The 20,593-nt window shown below is 37.7% G+C and overlaps 2 protein-coding genes across 4 annotated transcripts in view; one reads left to right on the forward strand and one right to left on the reverse strand.

Moving 5' to 3' along the window:
* Positions 1-20,593, reverse strand: part of FBXL13 (F-box and leucine rich repeat protein 13) — a 190,347-nt gene that overhangs the window by 90,475 nt on the left and 79,279 nt on the right. The window contains exons 10-11 of the mRNA XM_059932534.1: positions 10,187-10,239; positions 6,888-6,988 (exon numbers count right to left, since the gene is read on the reverse strand). Of these exons, the coding sequence (XP_059788517.1) occupies positions 6,888-6,988; positions 10,187-10,239 (154 nt within the window). The remainder of the gene's footprint in view (positions 1-6,887; positions 6,989-10,186; positions 10,240-20,593) is intronic.
* Positions 1-20,593, forward strand: part of LRRC17 (leucine rich repeat containing 17) — a 171,312-nt gene that overhangs the window by 77,764 nt on the left and 72,955 nt on the right. For all 3 annotated transcript variants that reach the window (XM_059934117.1, XM_059934118.1, XM_059934116.1), the window contains exon 2: positions 13,547-14,451. In XM_059934117.1, the coding sequence (XP_059790100.1) occupies positions 13,683-14,451 (769 nt within the window). In that variant the 5' untranslated portion in view covers positions 13,547-13,682. The remainder of the gene's footprint in view (positions 1-13,546; positions 14,452-20,593) is intronic.

The raw sequence follows: 20,593 nt of genomic DNA on the forward strand, positions 1-20,593 counted from the left end.
ATATATTCTCTCTCTATATATAAACACACACATTCATACATGCACATATATTCATCACATATGTATCTTAATATGAAATGTCTAAAGAAAAGTACTGAGTGATGTTCTACATTGCAGGACAAAGAATCCTGCAGAATTCCTGAAACGGTCAGGGGCCCTCCACAGTGCTGCTTCTGGAGCTGGCTTGTACCAGCCCATGAGAACAAATTGTTAGCATCTCTTCCCAATTCCACATTCAGTGGCATCATGTTGGTAGCTTAAAATTGGCCATGATGGAATTATTTATATCACAGAAATCAATAAATCCTACAAATCAAAACACACCTTTACTCCCTACCCCAGCCAGTTATTAAACATTTATCGGGACACTGCTGTCCTTGGAACACACTTTCAGAACTACTGATATAGAGAATGCAGTATGCTGAGAAAATGTATACAGAAATAAAAATGATGAGAGAGAAGATGACAGCTTTGAAGGACAAGAATAAAAAGCGATCTAAAAATAAAAGGGGATTCTTAAGATAAAACCTGAACAAATGGAATAGAAGCATTTAAAAAGAAAAATATCCATCAGATAAACCCAAATTGAGGGACATTATATAAAATAAATAACTAAACCATATTCTTCAAGTGTCGAGGTCATGAAATACAAGGAACTACTGAGGACTGGCACAGATTTGAGGAGACTAAGGAGAAATGACAACTGAATGCAATATGGAACCCTACATTGGATCCTAGAGCAAAAATAAAAGGACATGAGTGGGAAACTTGATGAAATTTGTATAAAGACTTTAGTTTAATTAATAGAAAAAAAACAAAAGAGGCCTTCCCTGGTGGTGCAGTGGTTAAGAATCCGCCTGCCAATTCAGGGGACACGGGTTCGAGCTCTGGTCCAGGAAGATCCCACATGCTGTGGAGCAACTAAGCCCGCGAGCCACAACTACTGAGCCCGTGTGCCACAACTACTGAAGCCCACGCACCTAGAGCCTGTGCTCTGCAACAAGAGAAGCCACCACAATGAGAAGCCCACGCACCGCGACGACGAGTAGCCCCCGCTCGCCACAACTAGAGGAAGCCTACGCGCAGCAATGAAGACCCAACGCAGCCAAAAGTAAATAAATAAATAAATTTATTTAAAAAAAAAGGAAGGAAGAGAAAAACACCTTCCGTGGCTGAGAAAAATCTAAGTTTTAATGTTCAAAAGGTTTACTATGTTCCAGGAAAAGTTAATTGAAAGAACACAGTTAAGTTTGGAAGATGTTTTTAATTTCTCAGAGAAAAGGAAGTTCATGCCAGCATCTTGGCAGAAAAAAATACGTTACCAACAAAGGAAGAGAAAAATCAGGCTGGCTTTAGACTTCTCTTTAACTTGAAATAGTAAAGATTATGGAGCAACATTTGTAGGGTTTTAAGGATAGAGTAAGGGACATGATTCAAGAACCATACACCAAGAGAATTTGTTGTTCATCCTCCAAGACAATAGAAAGTCATCTTCAGAAAGTAATGATTGAAAATCTAATACTTGCACATCTTTCCAGATAAAGAGTTTTTAAAACTATATTTCCAGTCATCATAGGGTGCATCAAAATCAAAATTAAAGAATAAGGAAATTGTGGAACAAATGAACCATCAATGAATGATAAAACTAGAGTTAGGACTACATAATCATTATAAATATGATTACAATGTTGAGTTCAAACACCAAAAATCAACATTAAAAGGAAAGTTAAATGATTAACAAAAATCACAATTAATAGGTATTTACATATAGGTGAGTGGAAGTAGAAGAATGTCAAGTTCAAGGGAGAATTAAAGTGTATCAGATCTCTTACCTAACACAGGGGGAGCCAAAGTTACTGTTTCATCATGACTTTGATAATTAGAGAAATGCATGTTAAAGCATGTTTTTAAAAAACATACAAATATCCACTAGTTAGAATACACAAGAGAATATGCATATATCTTTGAAATGCATTCAGATTATAGAAATAACACTTTTTATAGCAAAAGGCAGAAAAGATGAGTACAGTGCAGTAACATAAAAAATAAAAAAATCTAAAACATAAAGCAAGATGATAAAAATAAGACCATACACTCAGTTTTGACAAGAAATATTAGTCTTTTAAACTTCCCTCTTAAAAAGGCAAAGAGATTGACATTTTTAAAAATAGAAGTTAACTATGTGCTGCATGTAAAAGATAAACCTAAAATACAGCAACACAAAGGTTAAAAATATGGGTATACATAAAGTTATTACACAAAACCACAAAAGAAACCAAAGGTGACTGTATAAATAACAGATTAAAAAGAATTTAAGGCAAAGAAATATCAACCAGGATAAAAAATATAATTTTATGTGAACAAATGCTACAATCTATAATGAAACATACTACTTATTAATCTTTATGTGTAAAATAACAAAAATAAATTAATAGAAGCTTTATCATAATAGGCAACTAATATATCACTTATCTTTGACATATCGAGAATTTATACATATATGTGCATATACACCTAGAAATGTTCTCTGAAAGAAACTCTCTTGTTTTAAACATTCATGGATGATTTACTGAAATTGATTATATAAACTAGTCCACCAAGAAATCTCAATCAATTTCAAAAAGTAGAAATAATTCAGTCCACATTTCTTGACCACAGTGTAAAAAACTAGAATTAAAAACATAAGCTTAATTAAGAAACTTCAACAATTTGAAACCAAAAATCCTCTTCTAAATAATTATTAGGTCAAAGAGGTAATCAAATATACAACAGTTTGTTTAGAAAACGAGAACAATATTTATCAAATCTTATAAGCTTTGCCAAAGTTGTTCTTTAGAAGTAATTTCATAGCTCTATTTTTTATTTTAAAAGGAAAGAAATCAATTAAATCATATAAATGAAAAGTTTAAAAAGATACATGTACATCATGCCCAAGTCCAAAAGTAACCATTTAGAAAATAAAATGAGAAATCATAATCAGAAAGGATACTATTCACAATGGCAATGAAAAAGACACCACAGACTATCCATATGAATAAAACAAAATTTTGAGACATTTAAGAACATTTGAAAGAAAAATTTTAGAAGTATACTATGTTCCTGATAGGGAGACTAAATATTGTAAAAATATGGATTCGTTCCCAACTTATTTTACCTTTAATTATTGACATACTGGTAAATATCTAACAGCTGGTTCTTCAAAAACATGTATGCATATAAATGTATATATGTTTACTGTAAATTTGTACATCTTACTATTTTCTTAAATAAATTTATTTATTTTATTTTATTTATTTTTGGCTGAGTTGGGTCTTTGTTGTTGTGCGCAGGCTTATTGCAGTGGCTTCTCTTGTTGCAGAGCATGGACTCTAGGTGCGCAGGCTTCAGTAGTTGTAGCATGTGGGCTCAGTAGTTGTGGCTTGTGGGGTCTAGAGCGCAGGCTCAGTAGTTGTGGCTCACGGGCTTAGTTGCTCTGCAGCATGTGGGATCTTCCCGGACTAGGGCTTGAACCCGTGTCCCCTGCATTGGCAGGCGGATTCTTAACCACTGCGTGACCAGGGAAGCCCACATCTTACTATTTTACATTAACTATTTTACATATATAAAAGATGTACAGCACACAACTTACAAATAATAACATACACAATACTATTTATTGCTAATTTCATATAGTCAGTTCATTCTCACAAAATGCTTTCATTCATTGACTTTTGCCTAACTCATAAATATAGCTAGTACTTTTGTCTTCTCCTATGTGCACACAAAGGAAAAATAAAATTGGTCACTGATGTATTTCTTTTTTTTAACCAAAAAATAAAAATAAAGTTCAAAAGCTTGAGGAAGGGGTATAATTCCAATACGAATATTTTTATTTATATTAATGGGTAAGACAAAAGTAAAACCAAAAAGATTTATGTCCAGATTTCACTCATCCATCAATGATGTGACAGTTTTCAAGTACAGAAAAGATATTTCCTCAACTTTTTTGTGCTATTCATAATGTTGCAGCTACAGACATGACATTTTTTTTCAATATTTTTTATTGAAGTATAGTTGATTTACAATGTTGTGTTAATTTCTGCTGTACAGCAAAGTGATTCAGTTATACATATATATACATTCTTTGTTAATATTCTTTTCTATTATGGTTTATCATAGGATACTGAATATAGTTCTCTGTGTTATACAGTAGGACCTTGTTGCTTATCCATTCTATACATAAAAGCTTACATCTGCTAACCCCAACCTCCCACTCCATCCCTCCCCCGACCCCCTGCCCCCTTGGCAACCACAAGTCTGTTCTCTATGTCCGTGATTCTGTTTCTGTTTCATAGATAGGTTCATTTGTGTCATATTTTAGATTCCACATATAAGTGATATCATATGGTATTTGTCTTTCTCTTTCTGACTTACTTCACTTAGTATGATAATCTCTAGTTGCATCCATGTTGCTGCAAATGGCTTTATTTCATTCTCTTTTATGGCTGAGTAGTATTCCATTGTATTATGTATCTTCTTTAACCATTCATCTGTCAATGGACGTTTAGGTTGTTTCCATGTCTTGGCTATTGTGAATAGTGCTGCTATGAACATAGGGGTGCATGTATCTTTTTGAATTATAGTTTTCTCTGAATATATGCCCAGGAATGGGATTGTTGGATCATATGGTAATTCTGTTTTTAGTTTTCTGAGGAACCTCCATAATGTTTTCCACAGTGGCTGCACCAACTTACACTCTCACCAGCAGTGTAGGAAGGTTCCCTTTTTTCCACACCCTCTCCAGCATTTGTTATTGGTAGACTTTTTAATGATGGCCGTTCTGACTGGTGTGAGGTGGTACCTCATTGTAGTTTTGATTTGCATTTCTGTAATAATTAGCGATGTTGAGCATCTTTTCATGTGCCTATTGGCCGTCTGTATTTCTTCTTTGGAGAAATGTCTATTTAGGTCTTCTGCCCGTTTTGGGATTGGGTTGTTTGTTTTTTTATTGTTGACTTGTATGAGCTGTTTGTATATTTTGGAAACTAAGCCCTTGTCAGTCACATCGTTTGCAAATATTTTCTTCCATTCTGTAGGTTGCAGACATGACACACGTTTAATCTGCTATCTTGTCTTCTCCAGTCTAAACAATCAACAAAAAAATAAATCAAACCCTAATTTGTATCGTATGGCATTTTTCATGGTACAGAACACTCCCATTTTGGCTGGTTCTAAGCTACCAATGAGAGGTCACTGAACATGGAGTTGGGAAGAGATGCACAGTGCCGTAGTATTTTTAACCATACAGATACAGTGGACATAACCTCTAGAACATAGATAATAGTAACATGTACAAAAACTTTAGAAGGTGATGAGTTTTTAGTAGGTACTACCTATATAAAAATTTTAGATATATAAAGAGGTATCACACATCACTTGAGAAAAGTTCTATTCAATAAATGACGCTGGAATAATTGGTTAGTTATTTAACAACTCTTTTTTTTAAATTACTGAAGTATAGTTAATTTATAATGTGTTAGTTTCGGTGTACAGCAAAGTGATTCAGTTATACATACAAGTATACATATATATATTCTTTTTCAGATTCTTTTCCATTATAGGTTATCACAAGATATTGAATAGGGTTCCCTGTGCTATACAGTAGGTCCTTGTTGTTCATCTGTTTTATATATAGTAGTGTGTATATGTTAATCCCAAACTCGTAATTTATCTCTCCCCCTCCCCTGCCCTGCCCCGCTATCCCCAAGAGTTTAACAACTCTTGATGTGAAAAAAACATATTCTTAGCTCATGGACTGCACAAAAACAGGCTTTGGGCTGCACAAGTCATAGTTTGATGAACCTGTTAGATCACTGCTTCATTTATCTACCAGAATTAATTCTAGGTTGATTATAAATTTAAATAAAAACAAATCATACAAGAAAAAAAATAAATGTATATCAAATGCCTGGAAGGAGGAAAACACTATTTTTTAAAAGACTCACGAGAAATTTCAAAGGAAATGTTTGATAGATTTGACTGACTAGAATATGGAGAGTCAATTAATGAGATAAAGCAAATATGTTACCACCTTTTTTTAGTCTTGCATATTTCCAGAAAATGGTTAGAGAGAAAAGATAAGGAAAATTACCACCTATAATTTTCTCTGTTTAAGCTTCTCTAAATGCCTCACTGTTGTTTTTCGAAGGATCTCAAAAAAGCTACATTCTCAAAAATGGTTCATTCTTTCACAGTAGTTTGAAAGCTGTTTTGAATCTCTCGCAGTATGAGCATATACTCTTCCTGATTAGTCTTTCCTTGGTGAAAATAAAGAATAATTGAATGACGTAAATTTTTGATAAAATTGAATATTCTGTCAACTCTTAGTGATGTCTTATATTCTTCTTTCCCTTCTTCTCCAAAGAAGTGCTGGCTTGTCAACCGTCCATAGATCAAAAAAACCGCAAGCATCAGGTTTCCTGGAGGTGATGGGGGTCCCAACAGGTAACCAGAGCATGGCAACAGGGAACCTGGCTCTGCAGTGCTCAGGGTCTAAGGAGGCAGGATATTGGGGTTCTGTTGTAGAGAAGTCCAAACACTGGTCTGGGATTGATGGGTCAGGCTCCAAAGCCCAGGAACGAGGACCAGAAAGAGATAGGCAGAGCCTAACTCAAGCTACTGGGCAAACTGCTACAAGAGTGACCCCCAAATATCGGCCAAGGCAAGGCTAAGGAGGGAGAGGATAGGCACTAGCTTGGGGACTGGAAAACAGTCCTGTTATCAGAATAGGGGTACCAAGGTGGTGGGGTGTTAGTAAAAGGATCAGTACCTCTGGGGAATACTAGCGCAAGTCAGAGCCCAGAGGAGCCTAACTATTTTCAGTGTAATACAAATAACACAAGCATTACCTCGGCAGGAGTCGCATCGTCCTGTTGGTGATAGTTGTGTTAGATAGATTGAGATACAGGACTCCAGGACAGCTCTCAGAGATGTATCTCATTGATTCATCCTGCATGAAAACACAGGGAAGAATCTTATCAAAGTCTAACAGGCTTTGCTATTTCCCCATTATCTCTCTATTATCTCACTCCCTGCTCCAAAAAAGTATATGCAAGTCTTGGTCTCTTCATAGTCTTTGTTATTATTTATAAATCAAATTAAGTAGAAGGTGATGGCTTTGCTTGCTTGAAGGTTCATTACTCCCTCCCGTTCCCTTTCTTTGGAAATAAAGTCCCATTCCATCACAATGACACTTGATTAAAATCTGAACCCTTGCCAGTTCAACCCTTTGAGCTCGTGTCAAAGTGTCAAACACTCTTGACTCGTTAGATACATGAAAATGATTAAAAATGGATCCATTTTTAAATTTACTAAAATCATTCTGAAAGACAGGATGAAACTCTTTCAGCTGGACTTCATTAAAAAGTGAGTCCATATTTACACATGTATATTTATATAGAGGTGTGTGTGTGTGTGACTAAGTTTCTGTGGTTCTGTTACTGAAGATATTAAAACAGCTAAACAGACTTGCACCAAATTTATGGTAAGTTTGAGATGTCCTGAAGCAAAATATAGGCTGTGTAAGTGTTGGACATGAAATTCAATGTAGGGGGTACTGTAGGGGAGAATATCAAAGATTCAGGCAACCCTCTCCCAGAGAGCTGAAATCCAGTACAAGAGAACAGTATGACTGCAACATGAGAAAGACAGAAAAACAGAGTGATTTCAAGCATGAGCCCTAAATTAACATTTGCGAGACAGATGTGTTTCAAGCTTTGATTGCAATGGTGCTGCTTCTTGTATTGGTAACTATTTATAAAATGTTCTAGAATGAGTAGCAGCAGGTTTGTCTTTATTTAATGATTTATGAGTCTCCCCAGGAACACTGAAGAGGTCTGCTAGTTTTAAATATTTGTGGTACATTGTCCTGGAAGAATAGGCCTTTGCAGGAAGAGGTAAACTGGCACTAGGCTAGGAGATCAGGTTCGGGGAAGAATTCTGCATGGTCAATATGGCTGCCCCGAACGCCACTAAGGATGGCAAAGGTTTACTTTCAGCAGGACCATCAATGCCTAACATTCTGTTCCTAGCTACTTCCTGGAATCATGAATATTAAAATAACCAAATCCTGTAGGTCAGAGCATCTTGCACATGGGATAAGAATTGGTTGATTTACAGGGGAAGCAAACCACACCTTAAAGAGAAGAGAAGGGTTTTTTTTTAAGTTGTAAAACTGTAGTTCTGTTGTTGGAAGGTTCTATGTGCCAATGACGCATGAGAACAAGTGCAGGGCTTTCAATAAACACTGTACTCTTGCCACTGCATTCAAGATACCAGCAATTTTTCTAGACACTCCACCACCAAAATGTAGGATTTGGATATACATGTACAGATTAAAAAGGATACAGTACACTTTTTCCCAGCAGGAATGGAGAGAACAAACATCATGTGTGGCATTATAGTTCAATACGAAGAACCTATCTTCAAAAATGTTCATGGTGCCAATCAACCGTCAAAGTGATTGCGCACCTGGTGGAAGACTCTGGCAAAAATGCAAATGAAATGGGACAAGGAGGAAGATAGAAAGCTGGTTTACACCCTAGAGAGGTAGCCACACAGATGAAAATATATGGGAGCCAGCAAGAGGAAGATGAAGTAGGCGTTACGTAACATAGAATAATCTGATTTTCCCTTTGAGATGAGGAGGAAGTTCGAAGGAATTTTGTTCTCAATATTTAAAAGAGCTCAAATTTCAATCCCCAAGTACTTGAGCACATAAATGCAAAAATTGTTTCGGTGTCTACATTGCAGGATGGTCTATGAATTTGTCCATGATGCACTCAAATCTTTCCGGATGTAATATATTCATAAGGCAAGCTTCTTAGAAATCAAAGCTTTTTGAATGAATGTTACTCAACTCCTTAAATGTAAGCCTGTCTCTCAGTCTTTGTCTCAAAGGGAAAGACAATAGTAAAATGTAGCTGGATAAAGTTATCAGCCCTGTACATTATTAAACTCTAAAACTGGAAAAGACTTTGATGTTCACAAATTCAACACAGATGGAATTGTTTTGACTTTCCTATTAGAAAGCAAAATTAAAGAATATGATCTTTTATTCAAGTGAGAACTAAAGCTCCCTGAGGGCAAGAACTGAAACTTAATTCATCTTAAATTCCCTTTAAAACCTCTATTTTATAACATATAAGTTCCCTATATATCTTTATATATAAAGATAAATATATCTTTAACATAATAGGTGCTAAAAATATCCACAGAAAGAATGAAATCGAGTAGAGATCTGAAAGAAAGAACTGTTAATGATGAGGCTGGGTAGGTAGCAAGGAGGAGCCAATTCACGAAGTCTTTCCACCTGTGCCAAGGGGCATGGACTTCATCCTGGAGCTGGTGCTTAATGAGGAGGGGGAAGCAATCAGGCTGTTCATTCTTTTCCCTCCCATCTCCAAGCAAAGAGCACAGCCGGAGCAAAGGCAAAACAGCAAGAGGAGCTTGGTGCATGCAGGAAAGAAAGCATAGCAGCTTGTGGCTGCTGAAACTTAATGTACATGCAGGATTTATAAGAAGATGAGGCTGGAAAGGGAGGCAGAGACAAGACCACCGAGGGTCTCCAAGGTACAGTAATGTTAAAGAGCTTTGACTCTCTCCAATAGTGTAGATGATAAGTGTGTGTACAAATGATGGCACATGGTAGTGAAGTGGTCAGATCTGCCTTTAAGAAGGAATATTCTGTGTCCACAGGGTGTAAGACAGATTGGAAGTAGAGGAAAGCCTGGAGACAGGGACCAGGAAGGAGTTGGCTAGAGTTACATGTTCATTTCCATCCTCTTTGGCGCCACAGTGATAGCCATGAAGACTTATAACTTGAGCCTACTGTCTCTGCTGGGGCCCAATTTTTTCTGTCTCATACACACATGGCCTTAAACGTAAATATAGTTCATTTTTGTGTAATTGTTGAATAGTTTCCACTTTCCAGAGACTCCAACCTTGGACATATCTACAGGAATAATAAGAGCATTATATAAGTTGGATAAAATTTCTTGCCAGTGTTTAACATAGTTTGCTTTTCTCCATATTTAATCCTAAATGAGCACACAGGCATGTATTTTGGCAGAATCTCTGTGTATTAGTGCTCCAGTGGAGCAAGTCTGAATCTATATAAACAACAGTAAAATAAGCTTCTTATACTCACTGTGAGTGTTGGACAGTCAGAGACATTCAGCTCTTGCAAGTTTCTACAGAGGCCTAAATCAAACAAGTTACACATTATTAAACACCATATTACAAATGTTTAAAATTTTTCCATCCTACATTCACTGCTGCGTATTCATTAGAAAACAAACCAAAACCCCGGCAAATAACTTGGTCCAAGTATATGGCTTCCTTTCCCCAGAAAAAATGATTTATTTTGGCTTTAAAAAGTATACACATGTTTATTATTGTTTGAGGATTAAAGAAGGAAGGGGGAAAGAGAAAACTACTGTTTTGGTAAGAAACTGTATATACTTAGAGCTTTCAACTTTGAAGCACTTGAAGAAAACCTGTCTTTTTTGTGGCATGACATTTTTGTTAATTTGAGGGGTTTTCCTTTTAACATTCAAACATACAAAAAAGTTGAGAGAATTGAAGAATTGTACAGTGAATGTACTCATCACCCACCCATATTCTACAATTTATGTTTTACTATATTTGCTTTATCACATATCCACCTGTACATCCATCTCTCTGGCCCTCAATCCATCTTAATTTTTTATGCATTTTAAAGTAAGTTGCAGACATCAGCACACTTCCTCCCCAGAAATAATTAAGCATGAATATAATGAATAATTCATCATGCATAGTAATTAACAAAATATTTATATTTTAGGTTAGATTTACATACAGTTTACAATGAGTTGCAGATTGAGATGTGGAGAGTCAGAAAGGTCAAGTGCCTGATTAGTTCTGGAACCAGAGACACCTGCACAGCTTGTGATCTGGCAGGGGAAACAAGACTTGTGTTACACAATCAGCTCTCTGGGTCTAGACTAACAGTAAGTAAAACTCCAAATCTGAGACAGAAAAGAAGCAGTGAGGGGAGGGGACACAAAACAGTGAATGGGAGGAATGCTTGGAGCAAAGAAGGGGAAAGGCATTCTAGATGGAGAAGACCTGTACAAGCAGGAAAACTCCAGGTAAGGGGGTGATCCTGGCATTCACACTGCTACAATGAATAGGAAACATATCTGCCAGTTATAACCAAAGACCCCCATGACAATAACAACAGAAATGTTATTAATTATAAATCCATTTTGAATATTTCTGTCTCTGCCAAGAATGGGCTATGTCCTAAGTAATAAGTGCAAACCAAAACCAATTTCAGAATTTTAAAGATGAAAACAATTCTTAAAAATGTACAGCTCTTGACAGCAAAGGAAACCATAAACAAGACAAAAAGACAACCCTCAGAATGGGAGAAAATATTTGCAAACGAAGCAACTGACAAAGGATTAATCTCCAAAATATACAAGCAGCAGCAGTTCATGCAGCTCCACGTCAAAAAAAACACAACCCAATCCAAAAATGGGCAGAAGACCTAAATAGACATTTCTCCAAAGAAGATATACAGATTGCCAACAGACACATGAAAGGTTGCTCAGCATCACTAATCATTAGAGAAATGCAAATCAAACCACAATGAGGTATCACCTCACAATGGTCAGAATGGCCATCATCAAAAAATCTACAAACAATAAATGCTGGAGAGGGTGTGGAGGAAAGGGAACCCTCTTGCACTGTTGGTGGGAATGTAAATTGATACAGCCATTATGGAAAACAGTATGGAGGTTCCTTAAAAAACTAAAAATAGAACTACCATACGACCTAGCAGTCCCACTCCTGGGCATATACCCTGAGAAAACCATAATTCAAAAAGAGACATGTACCACAGTGTTCATTGCAGCACTATTTACAATAGCCAGGACATGGAAGCAACCTAAGTGTCCATTGACAGATGAATGGATAAAGAAGATGTAGCACATATATACAATGGAACATTACTCAGCCATAAAAAGAAACGAAATTGAGTTATTTGTAGTGAGGTGGATGGACCTAGAGTCTGTCATACAGAGTGAAGTAAATCAGAAAGAGAAAAACAAATACCGTATGCTAACACATATATATGGAATCTAAAAAAAAAAAAAGGTTCTGAAGCACCTAAGGACAGGACAGGAATAAAGACACAGACATAGAGAATGGACTTGAGGACAGGGGGAGGGGGGAAGGGTAAGCTGGGGTGAAGTGAGAGAGTGGCATGGACTTACATATACTACCAAATGTAAAATAGATAGCTAGTGGGAAGCAGCCGCATAGCACAGGGAGATCAGCTCGGTGCTTTGTGACCACCTAGAGGGGTGGGATAGGGAGGGTGGGAGGGAGACGCAAGAGGGAGGAGATCTGGGGATAGATGTATATGTATAGCTGATTCACTTTGTGATACAGCAGAAACTAACACACCATTGTAAAGCAATTATACTCCAGTAAAGATGTTTTAAAAAAAAATGTGCAGCTCTTGGAAGTCATCAGTAATACTTAAGGGAAAAATAGATACCAAAAAATATAATAACTAAATTTATGAGATTATTAATATTTTTATAGAGTAGTTACCTGAATTCATGCAATTCAACAAATATTTATCAAGAATCTGCTATGTGCTAGAAACTCTATAGGTGCTGGAAATACAGCAGTGAACAAAATAGGGAAAAATTCCTGCCCTTAGGAAGTTTACATCCTAGTTGGGGGAGAAGGACAATAAACAAAAGAAGCAAAATATCTTATAACAGAAATAACAGATGGTGATACGTGCCCTGGAGAGAAATAAAACCAGAAACGGAGTAGAGGGCGACCAGCGAGTGGGAAGGGGTACTATGTTTAAATAGAGCAATCAGAGAAGGTTTTGCTGAGAAGGTGACATTTGAGCCAAGGTGTGCAGGAAATGACAAGGACATTTGCCGTTTACCCTGAGCATTTCTGGAGCCCACATTCAACATGATTGGTGATTGGGAGACAGTAAAGGAAAGAAAAAAATAAGCTCAGGAGAACATTCATTGGAGTTCTACTCTTATTTGCACATCTTAAAGCCGTAAGGAGAATCCCTTTAATTTCTTGAATCCAGTTTCAGTTTTCATAATGCTAAGTCCTAACAGTGTGGAGTACTTCCCCTGGATCAGGCACTGTGAATTGTCTGATGCACATGAGCCTGTTTCATCTTCCCAACAATACTAGAGGTATCCTCAGTCCCACTTTACAGATGCTGGAGATGAGGTTAAATAATTAGCCTGAGGTCACACAGTTCAGCAAGTAGAAGAGCCTTGATTCACACTCAGGGCCCGAACATTTAGCCACCAAACCAGGCAAGTAGGAGGGTGTGGCGCCTTCTACACCACTCTTCTGCATGTGCCTTTATTAACGGAATGCCTTTGCTTAAACATAAAAGTAACTTGAAAACTTGCTATTATTTGTCAGTTGCGGTGCTCACGATGGTCTCTAAATATTTTTTCCTCCTGCAATCTAGGGACTCCACCGTACCTCAGCTGGGTCTCATTGTTCCTGAACTGCATTAGTTAAGATTACCCAAACTTGGATTTCAAAGGAATACTTTCATTGTTCCACCTGTCACACCAAGTAATTGGGGCCAGCTGGATGTCAGGATGCGCGTGGTTACCATCTTAATCCTGCTCTTCTTTTGTAAAGCCGCTGAGCGCAAAGGAAGCCCTGGCGGTGCGAGAAACCGAGTGAATCACAGCCGGGCTGGTGGGAGCCGGAAAGGCTCCAGCCTGGTCAAACGCTACGCTCCAGGCCTCCCCTGTGAAGTGTACACATATCTTCATGAGAAATACTTAGATTGTCAAGAGAGAAAACTAGTTTATGTGCTGCCCGGCTGGCCTCAGGATTTACTGCACATGCTATTAGCAAGAAACAAAATCCGCGTACTGAAGAACAACATGTTTTCCAAGTTTAAAAAGCTGAAAAGCTTGGATCTGCAACAGAATGAGATCTCCAAAATTGAGAGTGAGGCTTTCTTTGGTTTAAATAAACTTACCACTCTCTTACTGCAGCACAACCAGATCAAAGTCTTGACAGAGGAAGTGTTCATTTACACACCTCTCCTGAGCTACCTGCGTCTTTATGACAATCCCTGGCATTGTACTTGTGAGATGGAAACGCTTATTTCAATGTTGCAGATTCCAAGGAACCGGAATTTGGGGAACTACGCCAAGTGTGAAAGCCCACAAGGACTAAAAAATAAAAAACTGAGGCAGATAAAATCTGAACAGTTATGTAATGAAGAAGAAAAGGAACAATTGGATCCGAAACCCCAAGTGTCAGGGAAACCCCCAGTCATCAAGCCCGAGGTGGACTCTTCTCTTTGCCACAACTACGTGTTTCCCATACGAACACTGGACTGCAAAAGAAAAGGTTTGTAAGTTTCTTACTTTTTCATTTTCATGGATGATTAAAAATGCTTTTTGAATCTTAGGAATCTCTGCATCCCCCACCATGACTTAGAATTTTGGGAGCATTTCCACCAGAAATCTTTCCCCAATGACAATGGAAATTACTCCGAGCTCAGGGTGGTTAGTGATTTGGGGAACATTAGAGGAGGGTAGGAGGTATGCTCAGGAGGGGCAGCCATTTGGGTCCTACTCTTATTTGCTCATCGCAAGCTGTGGCTGTAAGAAGTTTCTTTAATCTTAAATCCAATGTAATTTAACTTATGTAGGTAAACCAGTGGGTATGAAATCAAGTGCCAATGCTGTCCATATAACCTGATTTACACCAATTAAATTCAAAACATGGTATGCATCTGTGGGGAGATAATAACCTCAAGGAAAACCATGTGCAAAGCAGGACAGGTGAGAACACCACGAGAAGGAAGCCAAGTGGGCTGTGGTGATGGTGTGTCTGTAGTTCTTATAATTTAGTCTCAAGGTTTTCAAAAACACTTGCTAACATCCTGTATCTTAATTGTTCCCCAATTATCCAAAATAAAACATAAAAATATTGAAAAAAAACTAAGTTGAAAGTATTAATCCAAGAACTATGAGACTAAGAATAGCTTTCTAGAATATTACTTTCTGCAAATCATTACTGGCTTTTACATCGCACACAGTCTTGGGCTAGTAGTGTGTGGGATTTGTGCATACAGGACAAATTCATGAAATAAGAAAACAGATGGGAGATTTCAGTAAGGCTCTTGACATGTTAGTGAAGACATTCTCAAAGTGTGGTCTGGGCACCGCTAATCTACCCTAGGACAACAAGGCATTTGAGTGTCTGTTTCATTTCTGGCATGGGTTAATAACTTATATGTAATATTAAATTAAAGACAGATGTCACTGAATTAGGGTCATATAGAGCATGGTATCATTCCTTCCAGTTATTTTAGGAGGGTTTGTTTTAAGAACAGAAAGGAAAGGTTAAGAGAAACATGGAGACTCTGGCTCCTCTCAAGGAAACCATAGGCAGGAATCTGTGGACTTTGAAGAAGCAGGAATAAATTTGTTCATTTATCAGCGAACTCATGCTCAAGACTTGCTCCCTCTCTCTGACCGTGGAAGGTGGCACCTGGTTAGATCACACCACGACTACATGACACCAAAAGGTTTGCTTACTATGACACTCTGTGAATTATATATCGTTGATGCTAGAGTAGAGCAATTACAGTATCGTAACCTGGGAGATGCCGTTGTGGGATCCTCTGAGTTTGAGAGAAAGCGCTCATTAATTAAGAACCTACTATGCTCCAGGTATTCCACACACATGCTGTCTACAGCTGCCAGCAAGGTAGTATTGATAGTATCCCCATCTACGGTTGAGGAAAATGAGGCTAAGGGAGGTTCAGTCACTAGCTCAAGGTCTCACAGGTAAGCAGCAAAACTAAGATTTGAAACTTGGTCCACCTGAGCCTGCTGGCATCCAGAATTCATCTAACCATGTTCAAACAAGCAGCTGGAACAAAGAAAGCATTAAAGAATTCCAGAAAAGTCAGTACATGAAGTTTCTCTGTAGCCAGATTGGGTAGAATTTTCCTAACACGGTTAACGGTGGGTACTTGGTGCTTCATGCCAAAGAGCATGTTTTACTAGGATTTCCTTTGTGATGCTTAAAAACTTGAATTATATATTTTAAAAACTAATACAAAGCTACTATTCCTAGACTTGAGTTAGAAAAACTACTTGATATCGCTAAGGTTCTATCCTCAAGCTAAAGTTAATTTGCACTTGCTGCATCAGGTGACAAAGAGAAAATAGTAGAGTTAAGCTCATTAATTATGTGAGAAAAATGCTATCAACACAAAATTGAAGATTTCTACAGCTATACCACACTGTAATTTAAGAAAAGATAACATAGTAGGAAATAGCTTTCTTTTTTACTGCTTTTCTACTCTTTGGCCATTCCCTCTCCAGTGAGCCTATTCCTGCCTTTGTCTTTTTTTCCATGATATTTTTCTCTTTTTTCTTGGCAAAAATCAACTTATAAAAATACAAATATATTTTTTATTGCTTTCCTTCCTCAACTTATTGTTGTCTAAACACAGCCTTCCAGATATGCCCCATAAATTCATTCCTCATGCTTTAAAAACACATGATTTAAAAAAAACAAAAAAAAACAAAAAAAAACACATGATTTACTGGAAAACGGTATAAATAAAGTTTATATGACATGCACAGTTAGTACATATATACTAACCCTAAAGGACAACTCAAGTTCCTCCACTTGTTAATGACGACATAAATCAGAGCCTATACTTTTTAGATTATAAAATGAAGGGTAGTTGTGTCTTTTAATATCATCAATATAAATCATTCACTATGGTTGATATCAGTCTATTGATTCAGCTGACAATTTTCATCTTTTGATATATTGTTGATTCCCATAAGTTTAAAGTCAAAGGTCTTCTCTATTAAATTCCCTTTGATACTGCCTGGCACAGGGCCATGTTCTTTAGATTGATGATAATAATTGAGCTGCTTTCTTTGCTCTTACAAAGCAGTAATTTAAGCAACTTTTAAAAATAAAAATACATAGAAGTTAAAATCATGGCTGGAACTCAAGTATGACACTGAATTTTATCCATTGTAGTTTTCCTTATCCCATTCTATAACTAGATAATAAATGTCAAATACTGAGAATAAATGTTCAGCAGTGTTCATCTCTAACTCCCTGCCAGAGGGTAGTAATACTTTTGATTGTGCTCACATGTTGGACACTATGTAGGATCTAAAGAAGCCTAAAACATGCCATCAAGAGTGGAACTAGCAGTGATATTAATGAGAGCTGCCATCTAAATGCTCTGTGTGCCTAAGACATAGCAGTTTCATGCATTGTCATTTACTCCTCACAACCTTAAAAGAAATACTAGTATTATCCTCATTTTAGGAAGGAAGAAGTTGAGGAGTAGAGAAGTTAAGTTGCCCTTCGAAGGTCACATAGGCAATCCCTAAGCAGTTCCCAAGCCGTTGGCCACCATGCACTGTCCTCTCTTCCTTCAAGATTCTGGGTATGCCTATTAACCAAGAAGAATAAATAAAAGCCTTCTGGGTGCTTCCTTCCAGTATAGAACCCTCGTCTTAGGCTCTGTACAATTCATCATATACGTGATCACACTCAAGGAACCCGAATACAGATTCCCTTAACTCGGGAATTAGTTGTGCCTTTCCCAGCTGACAGATGATGAGTCAGATGGTGTGTGTAGGGTACCTAATACATGCCAATTTGACCACATAGACCTCAAAGATCACTATTTTTGCCTTAAACATCTGACAGCAAGAAAAAGAAACAATAGCTTTATTCACTGGGTGACAGGCACTTTGCCAACAAAACTTAGTCTTTCAAAGGGAATAAATGTGAGATTAGTTGAAAGCCATGTTTATGCCATATTGAGATGGATGGATTTGCCAAAAATACATGAGAGAATTTTAAAACTGCTTTTTAGCTTCACATTTACCAGAATAATTTACCATTTTAAGGATTTATTTTACTTCTAAGATTAGGGCTGGGGAGAATTATGACCATAAATTACTCCCAGCTGCCTCTGAAGATAATTTCACCATTAGTTTGAACAATAATTAAGAATCTTTTATTTGCAATACACAGGGCCATTTATATATCTCTTTACCTACCACTACCAAGCCTTCAGAGTAGTTCTGACATTGCTGACAATCAAGGTAGCCTACTAAATGAGAAATTACATGGAAAAAATTTCCCAATTTCCTCCTCAAAATCAGCAAGGTTTGGTTGGGGGAGAGGCAGTGCTTGTCAGGGGTGATAATCAAGTAAATATGATATTTGTTGAAGGTTTACCAAAAATCTCAGATAGCAGCAAATAACCGTGTGGTGCCTGGTCTAGAAATGGGGGCATTGACCAAATTTGACTTCTGGTCTGGGGAAATTTGTATTTGTGTAATCTTTATCAAAGACAAACATACTTCACATCAACATTTGCATTTCTCATTCAAGTTTAAGGTTAAAAACTAAAGAAGCGTTTTTACTCATCAATACAACAAATAAGATTTTTCCATGTTTTTCTAAGCCTACTAGTAAAGGCTTTGGTTTGCATTTCCTGGTATTACTTGTGGATCCTATTTTTACTCAAGTCTGCCGGTAACAATGCCAAAGTTGGTTCTGCAGTTCATATTCCTCTTCCACAGGTCAGCCACATTGCTTAAGCTGGGTTTCAGGGTGTTCTCATAAACATTTTTTTCTACCCATTTATTTGTGGTTAACCCGCTTTAGCTTGTCCTACAGTGGTTGCTCGGGAGGTCTCTGTCATTCACCCTCATGTCCAGCCCAGCAGATGCGGGTTCAGCAAGCAAGTACTGATAAATAGGCTGTTTTCCAGGACCTAGGAGATACTAACTCTGGTGGCAAGGAAGACCTACAGCCCTTAATGGCTTTGTAGGGCCTTGGTGAGGACTTGGGCTTTTATTCATAGTGAGATGGAAAGCAATTAAAGGATTCTGCCATCTGGAGGATGGCAAGCCATCTGGTAAAATGACAGGATCTCACATGTTTTAACATGATCACCTGGGCTTAGGACAATATTGGGATAATCCAGACAAGAGGTGATGGTGGCTTGGACCAATGCGGTAGCAGTGAAGGAAGAGAGGAGAGGTGGGATCCTGGGTATTTTGAAATAAAACTCTATTCCTCTTTTAAAAATCTTCTAAGAAAATGCCACAGCCATTCTCAATAATTATTCCAAATGCTAAATGTCAAGAAATTATTTCTTCTGCCTGTCCTCAAGTGTCTCTGTGGTTTTCAGTTTTTCCTGGGATATCCATCTCCTTGTTTACATGTAGTGCCCAAGAGAGAATATAGCTCTCCAGTCAGGGTCTTGCTGGTCCTAAAGGGAGGATTACCTCAGCGTTGCAACATTATAATAAGTTCAAGTCTTAAAATCTTTCACCTTTCTTTATGTTGGCAGACACAACTCTAGGTCAAGCAAAACAATGTCTTATCAGAGGATGGAAATAAAATCAATCCAAATTTTCAAAGCATTTTTATTACAAGAGGGCTCAATATTCCTGAATCATTAAACTCAACACATTTAATGAGCTCATTATTTCCCATATGTTGGTTAGATAACTTTGTTGCTGCCTAAGAAACTACCCCAAAACTTTGTGGCTTAAAACAACACACTTTATTATCTCACAGTTTCTGTAGGTCAGGAAACCAGACATGGGTTAGCTGAATCCTCTACTTCAGGATCTCTCACAAGGCTGCAATAAGATGTGGTTTCACCTGGAGGCTCAACTGGAAAAGTATCCTCTTCCAAGCTCATATGACTGCTGGCAGGATTCAGTTCCTCAAGGGCTGTTGGACTGAGGGCCTGAGTTCCTTGCTGGTTGTTGGCCAGAGGCCACCCTTAATTACTTGCCATGTGAGCCTCTCCAGAATGGCAACTTGCTTCACCAAAGCCAGCAAAAGAGAGTCTGCTAGCCAGACAAAAGTCACAATTTCTTATAACCTAATTATGGAAGTGAGCTCTTATCATATTTGCTGCATTCTATTATTAGAAGCAAGTCACTAGGTTCAGCCCATACTTAAGGGGAAGTTTATACAAGGGCATGAGTATCACTAGAGGAGATTGTTGGATGACATTTTAGAAGCTGGCTGCCACATACCACTTATTTATTTATGATATATTAGGCACTGTTCTAAACTTCCCTCAGGAAGCTTCCATGGCAAGGAGGGTGCAAAAATGAAAAAAATCAGTAAGATGTACGCTGTGCCTGATGCTGATAACTGCCATTGAGAAAAAGCAGGAAATGGTATTATTATTGCTGTTGTTGCCTACTTGAAAGCAGGGAGATGTCATTTTAAATACAGAGCCAGAAAGGCCTTATGGCCATTCCAATATATTGACCCCCACCCCAGTTGCTCCCCAATCCCCACTTAACCCTATGTGACAAGCTTGACGATTCTAAGCAGATGGAACAGCATAAGTGAAGCAGGAAGATACCGTGAATAGGCAGCAGAGCATAGTGGTTAGAAGCATAGTTTTGGGGGCTAGCATGTCTGTGTTTAAATCCTAGAGTATGTACCAAACGTAAAA

This window comes from Balaenoptera ricei, chromosome 9 (genome assembly GCF_028023285.1).
Source record: "Balaenoptera ricei isolate mBalRic1 chromosome 9, mBalRic1.hap2, whole genome shotgun sequence".
Classification (NCBI taxonomy): Eukaryota; Metazoa; Chordata; class Mammalia; order Artiodactyla; family Balaenopteridae; genus Balaenoptera; species Balaenoptera ricei.